Source organism: Schistocerca americana, chromosome 3, assembly GCF_021461395.2.
Source record: "Schistocerca americana isolate TAMUIC-IGC-003095 chromosome 3, iqSchAmer2.1, whole genome shotgun sequence".
Taxonomy (NCBI): domain Eukaryota; kingdom Metazoa; phylum Arthropoda; class Insecta; order Orthoptera; family Acrididae; genus Schistocerca; species Schistocerca americana.
The window spans coordinates 815505828-815526782 of record NC_060121.1 but is presented as its reverse complement, the minus strand read 5'-3'; the positions used below and the strand labels follow the sequence as shown (position 1 = coordinate 815526782).

The window sequence follows — 20955 nt, the reverse complement described above, 5'->3', positions numbered from 1 at the left end:
TTATTGTAAGCGGCGGTAGCGCGCACAAAAGCAAGCCATGCCGCGAGCGGCGACAGGCCGTAAATACGAACTATCAGAATGCGACAAACAATGCATGACGCAGTACAGTAATGCATTTTCAGCTTAGAGTGACGTAAACACCTATAACAAAGAAATCGGCACTTATCAGATCAAAGCAAAATAAGCAATCGATTCAAACCAGACAAAGCGCGTGAAAAAGGAAGGGTACCCGTATAAATACGGATGGAGCGCCTGACGCATAGCAATGGCTACCTGGTAAAGCTTAACTGCTAAGCTTACGACTCGAACCAAACTACTGTAGCTGCATCGTCATTCATTCGACCTAAATTGTGTCTCATATTACAATGGACCAACTTTGTTTCGATTTGGAGATGCGGCCTAAAACTTTTTTCTCCCCTTGAATTTCGAGTCTCAGATTTCAGGTGCGGATTAGATTCGAGAATTTTTTTTTTTTTTTTTCCTTATTTCGAGGCTCATTTTTCAGGTGCGGCTTAGATTCGAGTGCGGCTTAGATTCGAGTAAATACGGTAAATCACAGTTGGTCTTTTCCATCCGTAACCCACTTTTTCGGCACATACTTCTCCAATGCGTGATTTACAATGTGTTTAAAATTTGCCCATAATTCTTCCACGTCCGTCGTACCGGGAATAAATAAAGTCGATTCATTTACTAAGTGGGGTACTAGCAACTGCTTATCTGCTCTTTCTAGTGAGAATTCTCTCCTAGCCTTCTTGACCGACTTTTTAACTTTCGTAACCATAGTCGTAATGACAACATCATGATCACTAATCCCTGTCTCAACACTGACACCATCGATGAGGTCTGGTCTGTTCATGGCTACCAGATCTAAAATATTTCCATTACGCGTTGGCTGTCGATTTAGCTGCTCAAGACAGTTTCCTCAACATCGCACCTGAACTGTTCACCGTTGCCAAACTGCCACACAACAGTTGGTCAGTTCACTTCCAGTTCCATGTCTGGTATTCTTTCCTGATGTGTTTGGTGTATTTTAGTGCAATTGTTAGCATAATAACCTGCCATGTGGAATGTCGTAGATTCAAATCTTGTGTGATGTCAAAAAAAATTACTTCAAAATCTAATCAAAAGAGTTTGATTATAGTTTTTACTCAATGTGATTTTAGTTCTGCCACAGATTGTTGACCACCGCTATCTCTTATACATTACGTACCTTGAGGTGGTTGTTAGCTTTGGACAGGAGTTTAAATTCAGGTCTGCAAAACCCATCTCGTGCCGCAGTACAGTCATTGGTCACTTAAAATCAGTTCTCGACAGAGCATCTTACGTTTCTGACATATCTAGCGGCAGCCACATCCAACATTGCTATGTGTTACACATTAACAGCATTTGTGAAGTAACTTTCCGTGCTTATGTTCACTTATAACTGATTGGTGGCCAATGTGACAACACTGTAGCAGCAAGTTACAGATGTCGACTATCAAGTAATTTTAAGCAGACTGTATGTTATATGAAAATTTGTCATCCCAGGAAATAAATGTAAAATGAACAAAATGTAAATTAAAATTAGTTCATTATATATGAATAGAAGAGAAACTCAGTAACATACAAGCATTTGGAAAAGAATGCTAACTTGATCCTCCTTCCATCGAAGTCCATCTTATACTATTGTAAGTCAGTTGCTGTGTGACTGACTGTATGACAAAGGCAAACTTGGAAACTAATCTTATACTTTCATGTTTTGCATACAGTAATATTAACAATTAAATTCAGCCATTTTATGACATTTTGGTTTGTATTTATTGAATTGATGTTTTATACAGAACTTTCCCTCATTGTTTCAGAAATAAGACATTAATGTTTGGCTACTTGATGCTGGATCGTGCTTTAGAGTGGTACAAGTGTTTACTAACACTGAGCTTACCGGAACCAAGAGATCTTAACATAAATCCGAGGAATTGCATTGGTACCGTCCTGTCGCTAAATGGCCATCGGAAATACTTTTGCATGTACCATGCTAAGCACCCTGAATGCGGTAGAGGAAAAGGTTCCAAGGTAGGACAGTATAGGTGACTTCCATATTTTAGCAGCTGTAATTAAAGTTGTTCTGTGCATGTAACATAGTGTTTCTATTATATGCAAGCCTCCCCATTTGCAACTTTCGACAGTCTGTTCTTTCTCACTAATGTGTTAATTGGGAAATAATGTTCCCCAGTGTAGAAAAATTTCATTTATTTTTGTTTTTGCAAATAATCTTCAGCTGCAGACATCAGAATTTAAATATCTGGTGTAATTGATTATTTGATGTCACAAGTCAGAATTTAAGGCATTAGCAATATTTTGCATCAGAAAAATACTTCAAGTGCACCATATGAGAGAGTTTTGTGTATTCTTTATCCTTAAGGATGTACAGTAATATTGATAGTAGATACAGCTGAGATGTCTGAAATAAATAATTTCAAAAGTAAGAAAACTCCACATGAGACTTGAGACAGCGAAAGTTGCAAAGTGTGTGATGAGATGCTAAATTTTCATTTCTGGTGTTTTGATTGACAAATTTTGAATTAACTCCAAATCAAATATTTAAGAGTTTTGAAAGATTCTTGAAACTTCTTGTAAATAAAATTTTGGGCAATTAGAGAAAATTCAATATTGTATATAAATCAGGGCTGTCACCCTTCAGAACCCAGTTTAGCAATGACAGTTATTTTTGTGTTTATGTGATGAACATACTTTTAATATTATTGATTGTTTTCATTGACGGACATGTTCTGATTTTCAGTACATGATTCAGGTAATTTTGTGACAATGTAAACATTATATAAAATGAAAGAGACATGCTTAATTGACCAAGAGCTAAACAAAAAAAATCCTTCCTCTCATCAACTTTTAATCTCCTGCTTTCTCCAAATTTATAGTCTTTTTCAACAACTAGGAAACACAAGATAGGTACAGTGCAACATCATTATCAGATTTAAGTCTTTCATGTTGCTTATCAGTCTCATGTCATGACCACATACTATTGAGTGCTCCATACACACTCCACAGGCTTTTAGCCTTTTCAGTGTATCAAGATTATGATTTGTCACTCACTTTGATGCTGTGTGAATTATTGCTTTGTTACAACACAGGTCTTCAATACGAGATGATGAGCGCTAGAGGGAGGTCAGAATATATTGCCACTACTGGTTAACAGTGTCTCGCATGCCCTGCCTCACAGCACAGTTACGTGCTGGCAACAATACAGGCTGCCACTGTTATCCATGCAGTGTTGTGGTAGAACAGCAGGAACATTCCAGAGAGATAAATGACGGCTTCTGGAGTGTCAGTGACACAGTCAGAATGATTTCAAATACTTGTACCATAGCTCACATATATTTAATGAAGTAATGAATGAATAAACAGTTATAATGGACATATCTGACATGCGCAGGTTTGAATCATATTTGACGTGTCTTCAAATGTCCATGTGTGACAAGGTTGTTAGCTGACTAAGCAATTTTTTCATGTAATTTAATTTCACTCAACTTGACATCCTCATTAAATATGCTGCTAAAATTCTTTTACCCACTCTAGAAATCAGGACATGAATGCAAAATTGTATCTGTTATTTATAAGCTTTGTCTCAGCATAAAGTGGTGCACCTTGGGGCCACAGTCACACCTGCCTTTTCTAATGCTTGATGCATTAAACAACATATTGACCACAGCTAATTTGAGTGCAGTCTCCTTACATTCTTCCCAATGAAATATAGTTGATTCTTTTAAACACACATTTTTAAGACAGCCACAAAATTTGACTAACCTTAATCTACTATGAAATCAGCTGGTGCACTTTGCCAACTATGGCTATTTTAAAATCACGTCATTTATAAAAGCTGATGTAAATATTTCATATCTTTTGACAAGATTGAAAGAAATAAATGTAATATTTTTAACTTAAGCGAAAAATAATATTAAGACCTGTGCTGTAAATATTTACTGAATGTAAAAGGCCAAAGATTAAAGTACTCTAAAAAAATAATTTACTTTATGTGAATGTGCTTTTAGTGGATTTGAACATGTAATATGATTAAGGTAGTGATGAATATGCACATTCACTGACGAACCAAAACATAATGACCACAGCCCACCCGAGATTGAATGCCACTTGATGGTATTCCCGTCATGTGATGTTGTAGGGAAAGTGTTATAATGTCAAGTTGAACACATATGTTTCGAAATGATACAACACATATAAGTCACTGAGCAAGTTGACAAAGCAAGACATGTGAACACGGTAACATTTGAATGAGCACTGAGCCAGCCCAAGTCTAGCGGCTGCTGGCTGGCTGGCCGCTTAGGTGGCGTGGTTGCTGCATGGCTGACAGCCAGCGCCGCATGTAGATGACGCGTAATTGCAGGGCGGCACTGTGAATGATCGGCGAGTCACAACACTTTTCCCCCCTTTGAAATTTTTGCACTGGTCTTGATGGAGGTGGCCTGTAGAGTGCTAACGTCCATAGGTGTTGTTTGACTGGCCGTAAAGTCTCGAGGAGGGGGTTTCCCATAAGGACGGAAGTGTCCCCAATGATACCGGGTCGAGATGACAGGAGATGTAGGGGTCAAATCGGCTGGGGCCCCGTGCACTAATCTGCCCGTTGCGGCAAGTCCAGTGGATATAACAGGAGACATGGGCGATGTGTCAGCGTCCATATGAGAAGGAGGCGAGTAGATTGGCTCCGACAGATGATGGTCATCTGGTTCCTGCATGGGCACGTCTCCCGGTGGTGTCCGTTCTTGTACTGGCACCAAGATGACGGTGAGAGGGTTGTGTTGTGAGTAATGAGAGATGCCAAGATCCTGAGCGTCAGGTAGAGCCGAAGGTGGTGTAGCGGCATTCAGAACAGGCGTTGCCGGCACACAAGGCCGAAGTTGGTCCGAATGACACACTGCAACATCTGTGTCCGTCTGGATTTCATACAGGCGTCGGCCACGGTGTCGTAAGATGCGGCCCAGGCTCCATTTTGGCCGCCTGCCATATCCCCGTACCCAGACAAGGTCGTTGGCGGTGAACCGGCCAAGCAAAGGCACCCGCGGCCGTGAGGTGGAAGGCCGCAGAAGATGAAGTAGTGTGTGGGGCTGTCGGCCATGTAAGAGCTCAGCCGGGCTGTGGTCGCCCATGGGGGTGAAACGGTAAGAAACCGAAACTGGAGAAGCGCATCATCAGCAGCAGAAGAAGTCAGGAGTTTCCGCATCTGAGCCTTAAATGTGCGGACCAGTCTTTCAGCCTCACCGTTTGATTGTGTATGGAACGGAGGGGCCGTGACATGCGTAAAGCCGTGACGAGAACAAAAATCCGCAAATTCGGAAGAGGCAAATTGCGGACCATTATCAGTAACGAGAGTAGAGGGAAGGCCTTCCAAAGAAAAAATGCGGGTGAGAGCACTTGTGGTCGCCACGGTGGTAGGCAACGTGCGACGGACAATGAAAGGAAAGTTAGAGTAGGCGTCAATTACGTGGAGCCAATAAGTACCTAAAAAAGGTCCCGCGAAGTCAGCATGAATGCGCTACCAGGGCGTCTCAAGCGAAGGCCACGGTGACAAAGATGACTTCGGGGCGGCGGCCTGCGATGCACAAGGACCGCAGGCAGCGACCATGTATGCTATTTCAGAGCCGATGCCAGGCCAGGCCAGTACACATGACAGAGATTTTGTGTGAGAGACACCCCAGTGCCCTTTGTGAAGGAGGCGCAAGACCAAAACACACAAAGACGCAGGTACCACAACACGCGGCGAAGCATTGTCGGTAGAAAGGAGGATAACACCATCCCTAGCTGTGAGGCGGTAGCACAAAGCGTAGTAGTTCCGCAACGGGTCAGAAGTCTTAGCAGACGGACGATCTGTCCAACCCTTCTGAATACAGCGTAAAACCCGGGAGAGAGTAGGATCAGAACCCGTAGCAGCCGCCAGCCGGTCCCCGGTGATGGGGAATCTGTCCACAACCCGCTACTCAGCAACATCCAGGTGGAAACACAAAAGTTCATCCCTATCAAATGCCAGATCAGGACCCATGGGAAGGCGAGACAGTGCATCAGCATTTGCATGTTGAGCCGTCGGCCGGAAATGAATCTCATAATTGAAATGAGACAAGTAAAGAGCCCAACGCTGGAGACAGTGTGCAGCCTTGTCAGGAAGTGACGATGATGGATGAAACAAGGAAACAAGTGGTTTATGATCCGTAACAAGATGATATTTGGATCCATAGAGAAAAACACCAAACTTATGAAGAGCATAAATAATGTCCAAAGTTTTTTTTCAATTTGAGAATACTTTTGTTGGGCATCCGTGAGTGTTTTGGAGGCATAAGCAATGGGTTGTTCAGAGCCGTCAGAAAAATGGTGCACAAGGACTGCACCGACCGCGTCCGTGGCCAGAACAAGATGTTGGCCAGGTCGATAAGTAGCCAGGCACGGGGCCTGTTTCAGCATAGTTTTCAATTTCTGGAAAGCCACATTGCATGACGCGGACCAGTGAAAAGGCACGTTTTTATGCAACAGGCGATGCAACGGCTGAGCCACCGAAGCAGCAGACGGTAAAAACTTGTGATAGTATGCTATTTTCCCCAAGAAGGCCTGCAGCTCCTTAACAGATGTAGGGCAAGGAAGGGCATCGATCGCAGCGACAGTTTGCTGAAGCGGACGAATACCATCCCGAGGGAGTTGAAACCCCAAGTATGTGATAGATGCCTGAAAAAGTTGTGACTTCTGAAGATTACACTTAGGACCGGCAGTCTGTAAGACATGAAAAAGGGTGCGGAGGTTCTGAAGATGTTCTTCAGTGGTAGAGCCAGTGACAACAATGTCGTCCATGTAATTTATACACCCAGGGACAGGGAGCAATAATTGTTCCAAGAATCTCTGAAAGAGAGCAGGGGTGCTGGCAACCCCGAATGGCAATCGTTGGTATTGATAGAGGCCGAAAGGCGTGTTAAGGACCAGAAACTGCCGGGAAGCAGCATCGAGAGGAAGTTGATGATAAGCTTATGACATGTCAGTTTTAGAAAAATACTGGCCTCCCGCAAGTTTAGTGAACAATTCTTCAGGTCGGGGCATGGGGTAAGTGTCAGTGAGGCATTGCGCATTTACAGTGGCTTTAAAATCGCCACAGAGACGAATATCACCATTGGGCTTAGTAACAACAACGACAGGAGAGGACCACTCACTGGAAGTGACAGGAAGCAAGACCTCTGAAGTAGTGAGACTATCCAGCTCCCATTTTACCTGATCCCGAAGGGCCACAGGAATGGGCTGAGCCCGAAAAAACTTAGGCCGAGCAGTGGGTTTGAGCGTGATATGAGCTTCAAAGTCGTTTGCACGGCCTAACCCAGGAGAAAAAAGGGACGAAAATGTCGTCGACAAGGAATCCAATTGAGCATAAGGAATAGCATCAAAGACGATATTGACAGAGCCATCTATGGAGAACCGAAAAACGTGAAAGGCATCGAAACCAAAAAGATTCTCTGCGTTACTCTGGTCGACCACAAATATGGGAACAGTGCGAACGATGGATTTGTAAGATACCTCAGCATTAAATTGCCCCAAGAGAGAAATCTTCTGTTTATTGCACGTCCGTAATTGCTGAGTGACAGGTGATAGGAGTGGAGAACCCAACTGAAGATACGTCTGAGAATTAATTATAGTGGCTGCAGAACCAGTATCCACCTGAATGCGAACATCCCGACCAAGGATTTGGACAGTGAGGAATAACCTCCCTGAAAGGGTAGAAGTGCAATTGACAGACAACACAGAAGCAGAATCAGCATTAGTGTCACGGTCATGACCATCGTGTATGCGGTCAGATTTGCAAACGGCAGACACATGACACTTCTTTTTGCAATTGTGACACGTGGCCCAACGTTGGGGACAGCCCTCCCGTGAATGTTTCGTAAAACACTGCGGACATGAAGGGAGTTGCCGGGGGTTGTGCTGCAGTTTCTTAGAGGGTTGTTTACGGTTAGGCCGAGGCTGCGCGTGGGAGCGTACTGCGGCCATGTCGGCCGGCAGGGTCTCACCGCACGCGTCGTCAACAGCGCTCAGGGGCTGTATTTCCCCGACGTCGCCCCATGCCTCTATTTGCGTCCCAGCGGCGCGAGAAATTTCAAAAGACTGCGCGATGGATAGGACTTCATCTAGAGTAGGATTGGCCAACTGAAGGGCACATTGCCGAACTTCTTTGTCGGGCGCCGACCGGATAATAGCATCCCGGACCATGGAATCGGCATAGGATTCTTTGTGAACGTCGGTAACAAATTGACACTTTCGACTGAGGCCGTGAAGTTCAGCAGCCCAAGCGCGATAGGATTGATGCGGTTGTTTTTGACAACGATAAAAGGCAACATGAAAGGCTACCACATGCATTTGCTTATGAAAATATACGGACAGAAGTGAGCACATTTCAGCAAAAGACAAAGACGCAGGATCTTTCAAAGGAGCCATTTGCGACAACAACCGATACATTTGAGGTGAAATCCATGGAAGGAACAGATATTTACTTGTTTGTTCGTACATGACATGAAAGGCCGAGAAATGTTGTCGAAGACGTTTTTCGTAATCAGACCAGTCTTCCGCCGTATGGTCATAAGGAGGAAAAGGAGGCATAGACAACAACGAGAAACGCCCGCATTTGATGCCGCGCCGAAATCGTGAATCGCCGATGTGAGAAGCGTTTGCTGTTTAATGAGACCTTGCAATAGTTGCTCGACAGTAGCCATGCAAACCTGTGAGTCAACAATGAAAAGGAAAAATCCACTACCTCGTCGCAAATTGTTATAATGTCAAGTTGAACACACATATTTCGAAACGATACAACACACATAAGTCACTGAGCAAGTTGACAAAGCAAGACATGTGAACACGGTAACATTTGAATGAGCACTGAGTCCAAGCCTAGTGGCCGCTGGCTGGCTGGTCGCTTAGGTGGCGCGGCTGCTGCGTGGCTGGCAGCCAGCGCTGCATGTAGACAATGCGCCTAATTGCGCGGCAGCACTGTGAATGATCGGCGAGTCACAACAGAAAGTACATAAGCGGAGCAGAACGATTGGAGAGTCATTCTGATGTCAATATCGGCTCGAAAGGGGGAAGTCCATTGACACAGGTAAATTTTACAAGGGATAGATTATTATGGTGTGGCACCTGAGAACAAGCATCTCTGACGTGGTGAAACTGTTCACACATTTGCTTTTGTGAGCAGCAACAGAAAGTGGTTGAAGGACATTAAAACCACGATTAGATGACAGGGTGTTTGATGCCTTCACCACATCACAGAATGTGTGCTAGGAGACTTACATGTTCTGCAAAGCAGGATAGTAAGTGATTTGTTTCAGAACTGATAACAGAGTACAATGCTGGTGCAGGCACAAATGTTTAGGGCACACCACTCAGCATGCATTGATGAACATGAGGCTGTCCAGCAGATGACACCTATCCATTCAGATGTTGACCAAATGACATCATCAGTTAAGATTGCAGTGGGCATGAGATCATTGGACCATGCATCAATGGATTGGACCATGCACCAATGAAAATGTTACATGTGGTCAGATGAATCACGTTTCTTGTTACACTAGGTCTGTGGTCATGACTGGATACAATGCCATCAAGGCAGACAGCTGCATAAAACATTCGCTGTGCCACAGGCACTGGTCAGTGGGGACAATATTATGCTATGATCGTCTTTAAGTCCGGCTTCAGTGGGATCTCTGGTAGTAATCAAAGGCATCATGACAGTTGTGGACTACATGAACATTACAGCAAACTACTTGCATTCCTTCATGCTCGACGTCTTCCCCAATGGTGATGGCATCTTTCAGTAGGGTACCTGCCCATATCACAAGACCAGAATCATGGTACAGTGCTTTGAGGAACATGACAGTGAACTCATATTGGTGTCTTGGTCAACAAATTCGCCTGACCTGGACCCAATGGAACACGTGGGAGATTAAGGGCACCAGCTCTGCACCCACAAACTACAGGCATAATTTACAGGAATTGCTTAACCTGTGCATAGGTATCTGGTTCTGCGTACCTGAAGAAAGCTACCAAGGACTTGTTGAATCCTTGCCATGTAAAAACACTGCTGCATTGCATTCCAGCAGGTGCTCATGTTTTGGCTCATTGATATAAAACATAGTTTGGAAATTTAGTGAAATAAACTATCTCTGAGGGGTGTTTTTGGAGGGACTGTTTATGATCAAGCAAATCACATTCTGTGATACCTTTTTATTAGTTTACTACCCACTTCATTCAATAGAAAGGCTAGTTTCACTTGACATTTTGAGTAGAAATAATTGAAACTATATACAATATGCACCTGAAATTACAACTTAGGAGATCAGCACTGTATGTTAGGATATGGTCTGGATTAAAAACATGGACGGATTCTTACTGGAGTATGTATTTTGAGTATTTACCAAAAACTAAATATAAATTCAAGTACGATAAGGGGCAAAGATTCAAGATACTGACAGGCAAAGACAAAGTTATCATTTCCTGTTTATTCAGATTCATCGAAATGGCAGCTTGCTATCTGTTATATTAATTTAGTAGTAATCTTTCATCTGACATTGAAACCTTAGGTTCTGATGGACCAGGTAGCACTTGGGGAGAAAACCTGTACTCACATAACAAATGGTTCAAATGGCTCTGAGCACTATGGGACTTAACATCTGAGGTCACCAATCCCCTAGAACTTAGAACTACTTAAACCTAACTAACCTAAGGACATCACACACACCCATGCCCCAGGCAGGATTCGAACCTGCGACCGTAGCAGTCGCGCGGTTCCGGGCTGAAGCGCCTAGAACCGCACGGCTACAGCGGCCGGTGCTCACATAACAGTATTCATCAAGTGAGAGGGGGTTTGTCACATATTTGGCTAGTATCACATGGAGATACCGGATCCCATTCATTCATTCCTTCCATGGAAACCTGCACAGTGAGCACTGTTGAGATAGAATACCGCAGCCTCTTACTTTGTGTTTCCATCATGTTGTGAAAAATTCTCACTTTCAAGATGTAAGCGCAAACACATTCTGCATCAGTCTTTCGTATGTCTCCCTTAAAGATGCAGGAATATAGTGCATGCAATAATCTGCTTTATCCAGATGTGAACCCACTAATGATCAATTACAACCAACTGATAGGTCATTGTGGTAACATGGGTATTCTTTTCACATCTTGGGTAACCATAGTAGAGTTGTCATCTCATTGCCTTGCTCAGATAATAAGACTTTTTAGCCAGTGCAACTTCTTTTATTGTTCTCTTATTGATTGGGGCAAGTCTTTATCCATGAGTCATGTTAATTTTTAATACATAGGATCGATGTGTTGTTTAATTTTTACTTGTAATTTTTTTGTAGCGTATGGTAAAAATGACAAAACGCATCAGCAATACACCTAATGCAACAAATGGAGCATTTATGGGTTTTGATACTAGTGAATCAGATGACACAGAAACCTCTGACATTGAGCAAGGGTACCAGCAAGATGATGTAAGTATCCTTACACTATCTAATTTTTACTAGTATCTTTGGCAGAAAAATTTTACTTGGACTAGAAGGGTTTGAAAGTGTAAAATGCAAAATTATTTTTCTAATTGACATGGTACATTAATGATGGCACTTCGAATCCCCATTTAGCAATTTTTCTGTGGTTTCCGTAAATCATGTAAGGCATATGCCAGGATGATTCTTTTGAAAAGGATGTGACCAGTTTCCTTCTCCAGTCCAATTTGTGCTCCACCTCTAATTACCTAATCCCTCCTTTTGAAGAATTCCTGTTCATTTGAAATGCAGATAATTTTTTGTGAATTGTAGAATAAATGAATTGTGGTTGTTTGATTTGGGGCCTGAAAATGTAACATCTGTTTTTGGACAAAGCATCATCTATGTTTAGGAAAGAGATAAATTTATAAATTTCAAAGGATTTTAATTCCTACCATTTACTAGTGTTCATTACACCTAGTAGTAAGTAATTACTTTCTTAAATACTGATCAACCTCCTTGAAGAAAGAAACAAGTGACAAAAAATGTAGTGAACCTTTCTTATTGCTCATATGAATGAGTCCTTAAGTTTACACCCATTTCTGAACAATAGTATTGTAGTGAGGCTAAATTTTCATGCTGTCAACATTATCTATTGATATCCACAGGAACTATGTTTGGCACACACATCATACTCAACCCTAATGACAATCAAGACACTTCCATCAGCTTTGTTATTCTGTTTTAGCCGCACTTCGACTAATTTCCTGAAATGTCATAGCTTCTCACCATGTCTGGCATTGTTATATCTAAAACACTCAATTATTTTTCTCTATTTCAACTCATTTACAGTGTTGCATAAAGTCACATTTCTTGGATAAAATGTCCAGTCTTAGGATTCAAAAATCTCATGATTTTGATCTTTGATATTCAGTATTGCAAGATTCCATTTTCCCAGCATTAGCTCTATTGTGAAACACATCCTCATATAGAGCTTGTACTTCCGTATTTAGTCCACCTAATTCTGTTTCTGTTGTCTCAGAATACTTCACATATAAGCCCAGAATTAAATTTTGCAGAATAATAAGTGTTATTTTAATCCCTCAAGTAAAGTTAGAATCTCAATTAGCTGACTGAAGATCTTCTTTAAAAACAAGGGTGTATATCCTGTTTACATCCCTCCCTGTTAAACACTGTATAAAATCTACAGCGCTCTTACTAGTATCTCTCATTTTTATCAATTTAAAGTTTACAATGTCCCGACAATAAATCTGTTGCATTACATTATATTGCAAGAAGCTTTATTTCGTTTAAGATTTAATACTTTCATTTTAATTTCTTTTGAATTGCTGTAATTTAATACTTGTTTTCAAAACCTGAATGTATTTGTTTTTGTGACTTTTGGTGTTTAAAAAGGCTGATTTCACCATTGTGAAATAGTAAGACATTACTTCTTCTTTAGTCTTTTTCCTAGAGTTTTTAATCTGTCTAGTACATGGTCAGCTTTTCAAGATTCGGCAAATTTTATTATATAACTTTGTGGCTGGGAGCTCTTCCTAATACCACAGTCGTCAAGGTTACCTAAGAGAGGGAAGTTATTTCCACCATCTGTCTGCGAGTTATTTATACTTTGTTCTGTATGTAGTTGTGTTTTAATTGTTTATTTATCATATTGTTGGAGGCAGAATTTGAGGACGAGCCCAGCATAGTCCTAAAAAAACACGGAAAACTGCTTAAAAACCATGTTCAGGCTGGCCAGTGTACCATCTCACAGTCATTAAGTTTAAGTTAGTTACATATTCCTTGGATCATTGTGCACTATAGATCGTAACACCCCCCCATGAACCATAGACCTTGCCGTTGGTGGGGAGGCTTGCGTGCCTCAGCGATACAGATAGCCGTACCGTAGGTGCAACCACAACGGAGGGGTATCTGTTGAGAGGCTAGACAAACGTGTGGTTCCTGAAGAGGGGCAGCAGCCTTTTCAGTAGTTGCAAGGGCAACAGTCTGGATGATTGACTGATCTGGCCTTGTAACAATAACCAAAACGGCCTTGCTGTGCTGGTACTGCGAACGGCTGAAAGCAAGGGGAAACTACAGCCGTAATTTTTCCCGAGGGCATGCAGCTTTACTGTATGATTACATGATGATGGCGTCCTCTTGGGTAAAATATTCCGGAGGTAAAATAGTCCCCCATTCGGATCTCCGGGCGGGGACTACTCAAGAGGATGTCGTTATCAGGAGAAAGAAAACTGGCGTTCTACGGATCGGAGCGTGGAATGTCAGATCCCTTAATCGGGCAGGTAGGTTAGAAAATTTAAAAAGGGAAATGGATAGGTTGAAGTTAGATATAGTGGGAATTAGTGAAGTTCGGTGGCAGGAGGAACAAGACTTCTGGTCAGGTGACTACAGGGTTATAAACACAAAATCAAATAGGGGTAATGCAGGAGTAGGTTTAATAATGAATAGGAAAATAGGAATGCGGGTAAGCTACTACAAACAGCATAGTGAACGCATTATTGTGGCCAAGATAGATACGAAGCCCATGCCTACTACAGTAGTACAAGTTTATATGCCAACTAGCTCTGCAGACGACGAAGAAATTGAAGAAATGTATGATGAAATAAAAGAAATTATTCAGATAGTGAAGGGAGACGAAAATTTAATAGTCATGGGTGACTGGAATTCGAGTGTAGGAAAAGGGAGAGAAGGAAACGTAGTAGGTGAATATGGATTGGGGGACAGAAATGAAAGAGGAAGCCGCCTGGTCGAATTTTGCACAGAGCACAACATAATCATAACTAACACTTGGTTTAAGAATCATGAAAGAAGGTTGTATACATGGAAGAACCCTGGAGATACTAAAAGGTATCAGATAGATTATATAATGGTAAGACAGAGATTTAGGAACCAGGTTTTAAATTGTAAGACATTTCCAGGGGCAGATGTGGACTCTGACCACAATCTATTGGTTATGACCTGTAGATTAAAACTGAAGAAACTGCAAAAAGGTGGGAATTTAAGGAGATGGGACCTGGATAAACTAAAAGAACCAGAGGTTGTACAGAGATTCAGGGAGAGCATAAGAGAGCAATTGACAGGAATGGGGGAAATAAATACAGTAGAAGAAGAATGGGTAGCTTTGAGGGATGAAGTAGTGAAGGCAGCAGAGGATCAAGTAGGTAAAAAGACTAGGGCTAGTAGAAATCCTTGGGTAACAGAAGAAATATTGAATTTAATTGATGAAAGGAGAAAATACAAAAATGCAGTAAATGAAGCAGGCAAAAAGGAATACAAACGTCTCAAAAATGAGATCGACAGGAAGTGCAAAATGGCTAAGCAGGGATGGCTAGAGGACAAATGTAAGGATGTAGAGGCCTATCTCACTAGGGGTAAGATAGATACCGCCTACAGGAAAATTAAAGAGACCTTTGGAGATAAGAGAACGACTTGTATGAATATCAAGAGCTCAGATGGAAACCCAGTTCTAAGCAAAGAAGGGAAAGCAGAAAGGTGGAAGGAGTATATAGAGGGTCTATACAAGGGCGATGTACTTGAGGACAATATTATGGAAATGGAAGAGGATGTAGATGAAGATGAAATGGGAGATATGATACTGCGTGAAGAGTTTGACAGAGCACTGAAAGACCTGAGTCGAAACAAGGCCCCCGGAGTAGACAATATTCCATTGGAACTACTGACGGCCGTGGGAGAGCCAGTCCTGACAAAACTCTACCATCTGGTGAGCAAGATGTATGAAACAGGCGAAATACCCTCAGACTTCAAGAAGAATATAATAATTCCAATCCCAAAGAAAGCAGGTGTTGACAGATGTGAAAATTACCGAACTATCAGCTTAATAAGTCACAGCTGCAAAATACTAACACGAATTCTTTACAGACGAATGGAAAAACTAGTAGAAGCCAACCTCGGGGAAGATCAGTTTGGATTCCGTAGAAACACTGGAACACGTGAGGCAATACTGACCTTACGACTTATCTTAGAAGAAAGATTAAGGAAAGGCAAACCTACGTTTCTAGCATTTGTAGACTTAGAGAAAGCTTTTGACAATGTTGACTGGAATACTCTCTTTCAAATTCTAAAGGTGGCAGGGGTAAAATACAGGGAGCGAAAGGCTATTTACAATTTGTACAGAAACCAGATGGCAGTTATAAGAGTTGAGGGACATGAAAGGGAAGCAGTGGTTGGGAAGGGAGTAAGACAGGGTTGTAGCCTCTCCCCGATGTTGTTCAATCTGTATATTGAGCAAGCAGTAAAGGAAACAAAAGAAAAATTCGGAGTAGGTATTAAAATTCATGGAGAAGAAATAAAAACTTTGAGGTTCGCCGATGACATTGTAATTCTGTCAGAGACAGCAAAGGACTTGGAAGAGCAGTTGAATGGAATGGACAGTGTCTTCAAAGGAGGATATAAGATGAACATCAACAAAAGCAAAACAAGGATAATGGAATGTAGTCTAATCAAGTCGGGTGATGCTGAGGGAATTAGATTAGGAAATGAGGCACTTAAAGTAGTAAAGGAGTTTTGCTATTTGGGGAGCAAAATAACTGATGATGGTCGAAGTAGAGAGGATATAAAATGTAGGCTGGCAATGGCAAGGAAAGCGTTTCTGAAGAAGAGAAATTTGTTAACATCGAGTATAGATTTAAGTGTCAGGAAGTCATTTCTGAAAGTATTCGTATGGAGTGTAGCCATGTATGGAAGTGAAACATGGACGATAAATAGTTTGGACAAGAAGAGAATAGAAGCTTTCGAAATGTGGTGCTACAGAAGAATGCTGAAGATTAGATGGGTAGATCACATAACTAATGAGGAAGTATTGAATAGGATTGGGGAGAAGAGAAGTTTGTGGCACAACTTGACCAGAAGAAGGGATCGGTTGGTAGGACATGTTCTGAGGCATCAAGGGATCACCAATTTAGTATTGGAGGGCAGTGTGGAGGGTAAAAATCGTAGAGGGAGACCAAGAGATGAATACACTAAGCAGATTCAGAAGGATGTAGGTTGCAGTAGGTACTGGGAGATGAAGAAGCTTGCACAGGATAGAGTAGCATGGAGAGCTGCATCAAACCAGTCTCAGGACTGAAGACCACAACAACAACAACAGATCGTAACAATGTGTAACAAGTGATTTTACATTCACATCACGTATTAATTGGTACACATGGTCACATTCTGAACATTTTGAAGTTCTTGTTGTTTTTACAAAAAGAAAGAAAAGATATACAGATGTGAGTTACTAATTCCTACCCAACACCTTTTAGACATAATGGTAATAGAAATTCTGCTACGGAGTAGGAGGAGTTGTTTTTCAAATTTTACTTTGCTGTCTGTCAAAAATACTATATACTGGATAAGTGATCAAAATTTTTTTCCAATATTATGCACCCTATTTTGTGCTAAAGACAACCTCAGTGTGGAGTAATGAATGTTGTTTTTCTTTGTGGCATTGTAACTGTGTACATCATGCTCCTTTTGAACTGTAGTGGATTATTTACAACAAACTTCATGAGAGAATAAATATACTGTGAAGTAGTTGTCATAATGCCCAACTCTTTAAACAGATGTCTACAAGATGACTGTGAGTGATCACCACATGAGTGACCACCACATATTATTCTGATAGCACATTTTTGTTAGATGAAGACTTTCTTTCCTAAAGATGAGTTACCCCAGAACACAATTCTACGTGGCATTATCAAATAAAAATATGTCAATATACTGATTTGTCCCTCCCTAAGATTGGCAATGATTATAAGTGCAAATATAGCTGAACTAAGTTTTTAGGAGTTGTAAAGGCCTTTACAAATGTCTGCTTGTGTCTGTGTATGTGCGGATGGATATGTGTGTGTGTGCGAGTGTGTACCTGTCCTTTTTTCCCCCTAAGGTAAGTCTTTCCACTCCCGGGATTGGAATGACTCCTTACCCTCTCCCTTAAAACCCACATCCTTTCGTCTTTCCCTCTCCTTCCCTCTTTCCTGATGAAGCAACGGTTGGTTGCGAAAGCTTGAATTTTGTGTGTATGTTTGTGTGTCTATCGACCTGCCAGCACTTTCGTTTGGTAAGTCACATCATCTTTGTTTTTAGATATATTTTTCCCACGTGGAATGTTTGCCTCTATATAATGTAAATGAAAAAAGTTAATTTATATTGTTTAAATAAGTATACTAGATGTGTTGATATGGAACTAGCAGACGTAAATGCATAGGCATAAATACATAATACATGAATGGAAAAAAAATACGATGTCAGGTACAACTTATGCTAGATGTTCCCAACAGTTCTTTGGTTTTCATTTAAGATATTTGTCCAAGTGTAGAAATAATACTCTTGTGAAAACAGTTTTTTTAAAAAGAATACTTACTGCTAATTTCTTTTATATTCTGGGGCAGATTCTTATAGATTATCATGCCTCACTAATCAAGACTGTTCTGAGCTTTTAGCATATTTTTCCTATCTAAATGGAGGCAATGACTCAACCTTGTGTTATGATCATGAATAATGTTATTCAAGCTGTAATTGTCAAGATTTTTTCTGTTATATATTATGGTCTGAAAAATAAACTCACAAGGAACAGTCAGAATGACCTGGTTTTTAAATAATTCTTTGCAGTGAGCCCATTTATTGCATTTTGTCATTATACTTACAGCTCTCTGTTGTAATCTGAAAACTGTTTGCAGATTCTGTGTACTATTTCCCCAAGAAAGATTATTACACAGCTAAAAATGGCATGCACATAACCAAAGTAAGCTGACCTTACACAAATGTCACTGCATACTGATGCAAGAACTCTTAAGCATGTAGCATGCTGTGGGTACCCTCTTTGAGATAATCATGACATGTTCATTCCGTTTTAGTTGGCTGTCGATGTGCAGTCCTAGGTATATCTGTTATCTGTTATTGAAGTGTTGCATAGTTTTAAATTTATGGACTTGGGCTTCTTGTTTATTCTAAAGTACATGCTGTTGGTTTTCTTAATGTTGAGAGTTGCTCTGATCTCTGTAGACCATTTGTAAACATCTGCTAGTGCTTCATTGGCTTTTTCCAATAGCATGGCAGGTGTCTTGCTGGTAATCAGTATATTACTGTCATCAGCAAAAATTACTTTTTCTCCATGCTCCACACATTGTGGAAAATCATTAATATAAATTAAGAACAATATTGGGCCCAGAACACTTCCTTGTGGGACTCCTACATTAACGTACTGTGGGTCAGATAAGTGATTTACCACATATTTGGATGTGTTATGTGAAATTTCTACTCTCTGCACTGTTATTTAGATATAATTGGCACCATTTATTTACCACTCCCCTGATTCCCAGAGACTCCAATTTGTGTAGAAGAGTGTCATGATCAATGGTATCGAAGGCCTTCAATAGATGTAGGAAAATTACAGTTACATAACTATCCTTGTCAAGTGATTCAACAACAATTTTTATTAACAGAGCTATTGGTGTTCAGCACTTCTGAGCAGTCTGAAGCCATGCTGTTCCTTGCAGAGAAGATTATATTTATTTAAGTAGCTCATAAGTTTATTTTTCATTAAAGTCTCCACTATTTTAGGAAATTCTGGAAGTAAAGCAATTGGCCTGTAATTTTCTGTGTTTTCAACATCGCCTTTTTTGTGAAGGGGTATGATTTTAGCTAGTTTCAGGTAGTCTGGGAAGCAGCCAGTCCTAGAAGACTGGTTAGTGGTGTCAGTTACTGGAGCTTTAATGCTGTCTAGGCACTCTTTTAACACACAAACTGGGACTTCATCCAATCCTATTGAGGGTTTGTTTTTTAATTGTTTTATGGCACTGCTTACTTCTCCCAGAGTAGTGGAGAGCAGAACCATTGAATTTTTACGTAATTTTGCACTGGAATATCAGATCTTTTTGGAAATTTGCTCTGCAGTTCTTTTGCAATACTGATGAAGTATGAGTTTATGAAGTTAGCCAGTTCTTTTTCATCACTGATTGTGTTGCCTGATTTATTGATTTTGGTGTTTGAGTGCCTCCTCCTTTTTTTTCCTCCCAGTCTCACATTTAACTAAAGTCCAAGCAGCTTTACTTTTATTGTTTGCATTTTTTTATCAGTTTGTCGTTGGCTGACCTTTTAGCTGCCTGAAGGACCTTCTGTAGATTTTTTTGTAGTTTTTATAATAGCTTAAAAACCAGGGCGACTGCATGTATTGTTTATAGAGCTGAGTTGTCTGAAGGTTTGGGTGATTTTGTAATCCCACTGGTAATCCATTTCATTTTGCTCTGTGCTCCAACCAGAAGTAGGACTTCAGGAAGCGATTCCACAAATTTGAGCTTAAACAATGACATAAGATGACAAAACTTTTTGTTGGCATCTGTTTGTTTGTATACACTGTCCCAGGTTACACGACTTAACTGTGCAGTAAAATATTGCGTGGTTGATTTGGAGTAGAGTGATTTATATGCATGTAACTTGGCTGCTTTTCCCACAGGAACCTTTATTTGTGCAATTTGACAAAGATGAACTGAAAGTCCCAGATTTTTTAGTACTAAGTAACAGTTTTCTGTGCCAGTATCAGTGGCTATATGATCAATAGTAGAGACTGGTTGTGTCGTTATCCTTGTTGGACAGCTGACCAGTGATATCATTCCAAAGCTACATAAAATGCTCAGAAAAGCATTAGTAACATTATCTATTTTTGCTGTGTTTATGGATATCCACATAGCAGGATTTTTCTACGCTCATCTTTTACTTACTGTGCATGGTTTCCTTCGAAGTAATCTCCTCCACAATTGATGCAATGCTCTCAGTGCTGTTTCCACTTCTGAAAGCAATCTCTGTACGACTCTTGATGGATCACGTGAAGCATCTCTGGTAATTTTCTTTAATCTCATTTATCATTGCAAATCATCAGCCTTTCAACAGGGTTTTCCACTTTGGAAATAAAAAAAAAAAGGGTCCGGTGGGGCCAGGTTTGGAGGGTATGGAGGATGAAGCAGCACAGTGATTTGATTTTTTGTGCTTTAGTCGTGCACCAACAGGGATGAATGTGCAGGTGTGTCATTGTGATGCAAGAGCCATGAATTGTCTCCCCACATTTCAGGTGGTTTCCTTCTCACATTTTCTCACAAGCAATGCAACATGTACCAATAGTACCGTTGATTAACAGTTTGTCCCCCCCCCCCCCCCTTTTTATCAGATTCTTATTTAGGCACAACAAAAAGACTGTAACAAATAAAGCTTTTGGCCAGTAAGCCCTTTGTCAAAAATAAACAACACACACACACACACACACACACACACACACACACACACACACACACAAGTGACTGCAGTCTCTGGCAACTAAAACTACACTGCAAGCAGCAGCACCAGTGCCTGATATGAGTGGTGACTGGGTGGTGGTAAGGAGGAGGCTGAGGCAGGGAGGGAGAGGGACAGAATGGTAGTGGAG

The 20955-nt window shown here is 41.0% G+C and overlaps 1 protein-coding gene across 1 annotated transcript in view; it reads left to right on the top strand.

The window, feature by feature from the left end:
* Nucleotides 1-20955, top strand: part of LOC124605419 (dnaJ homolog subfamily C member 16) — a 172365-nt gene that overhangs the window by 141694 nt on the left and 9716 nt on the right. The window contains exons 11-12 of the mRNA XM_047137074.1: nt 1842-2052; nt 11394-11525. Coding sequence (XP_046993030.1) covers nt 1842-2052; nt 11394-11525 — 343 coding nt within the window. The remainder of the gene's footprint in view (nt 1-1841; nt 2053-11393; nt 11526-20955) is intronic.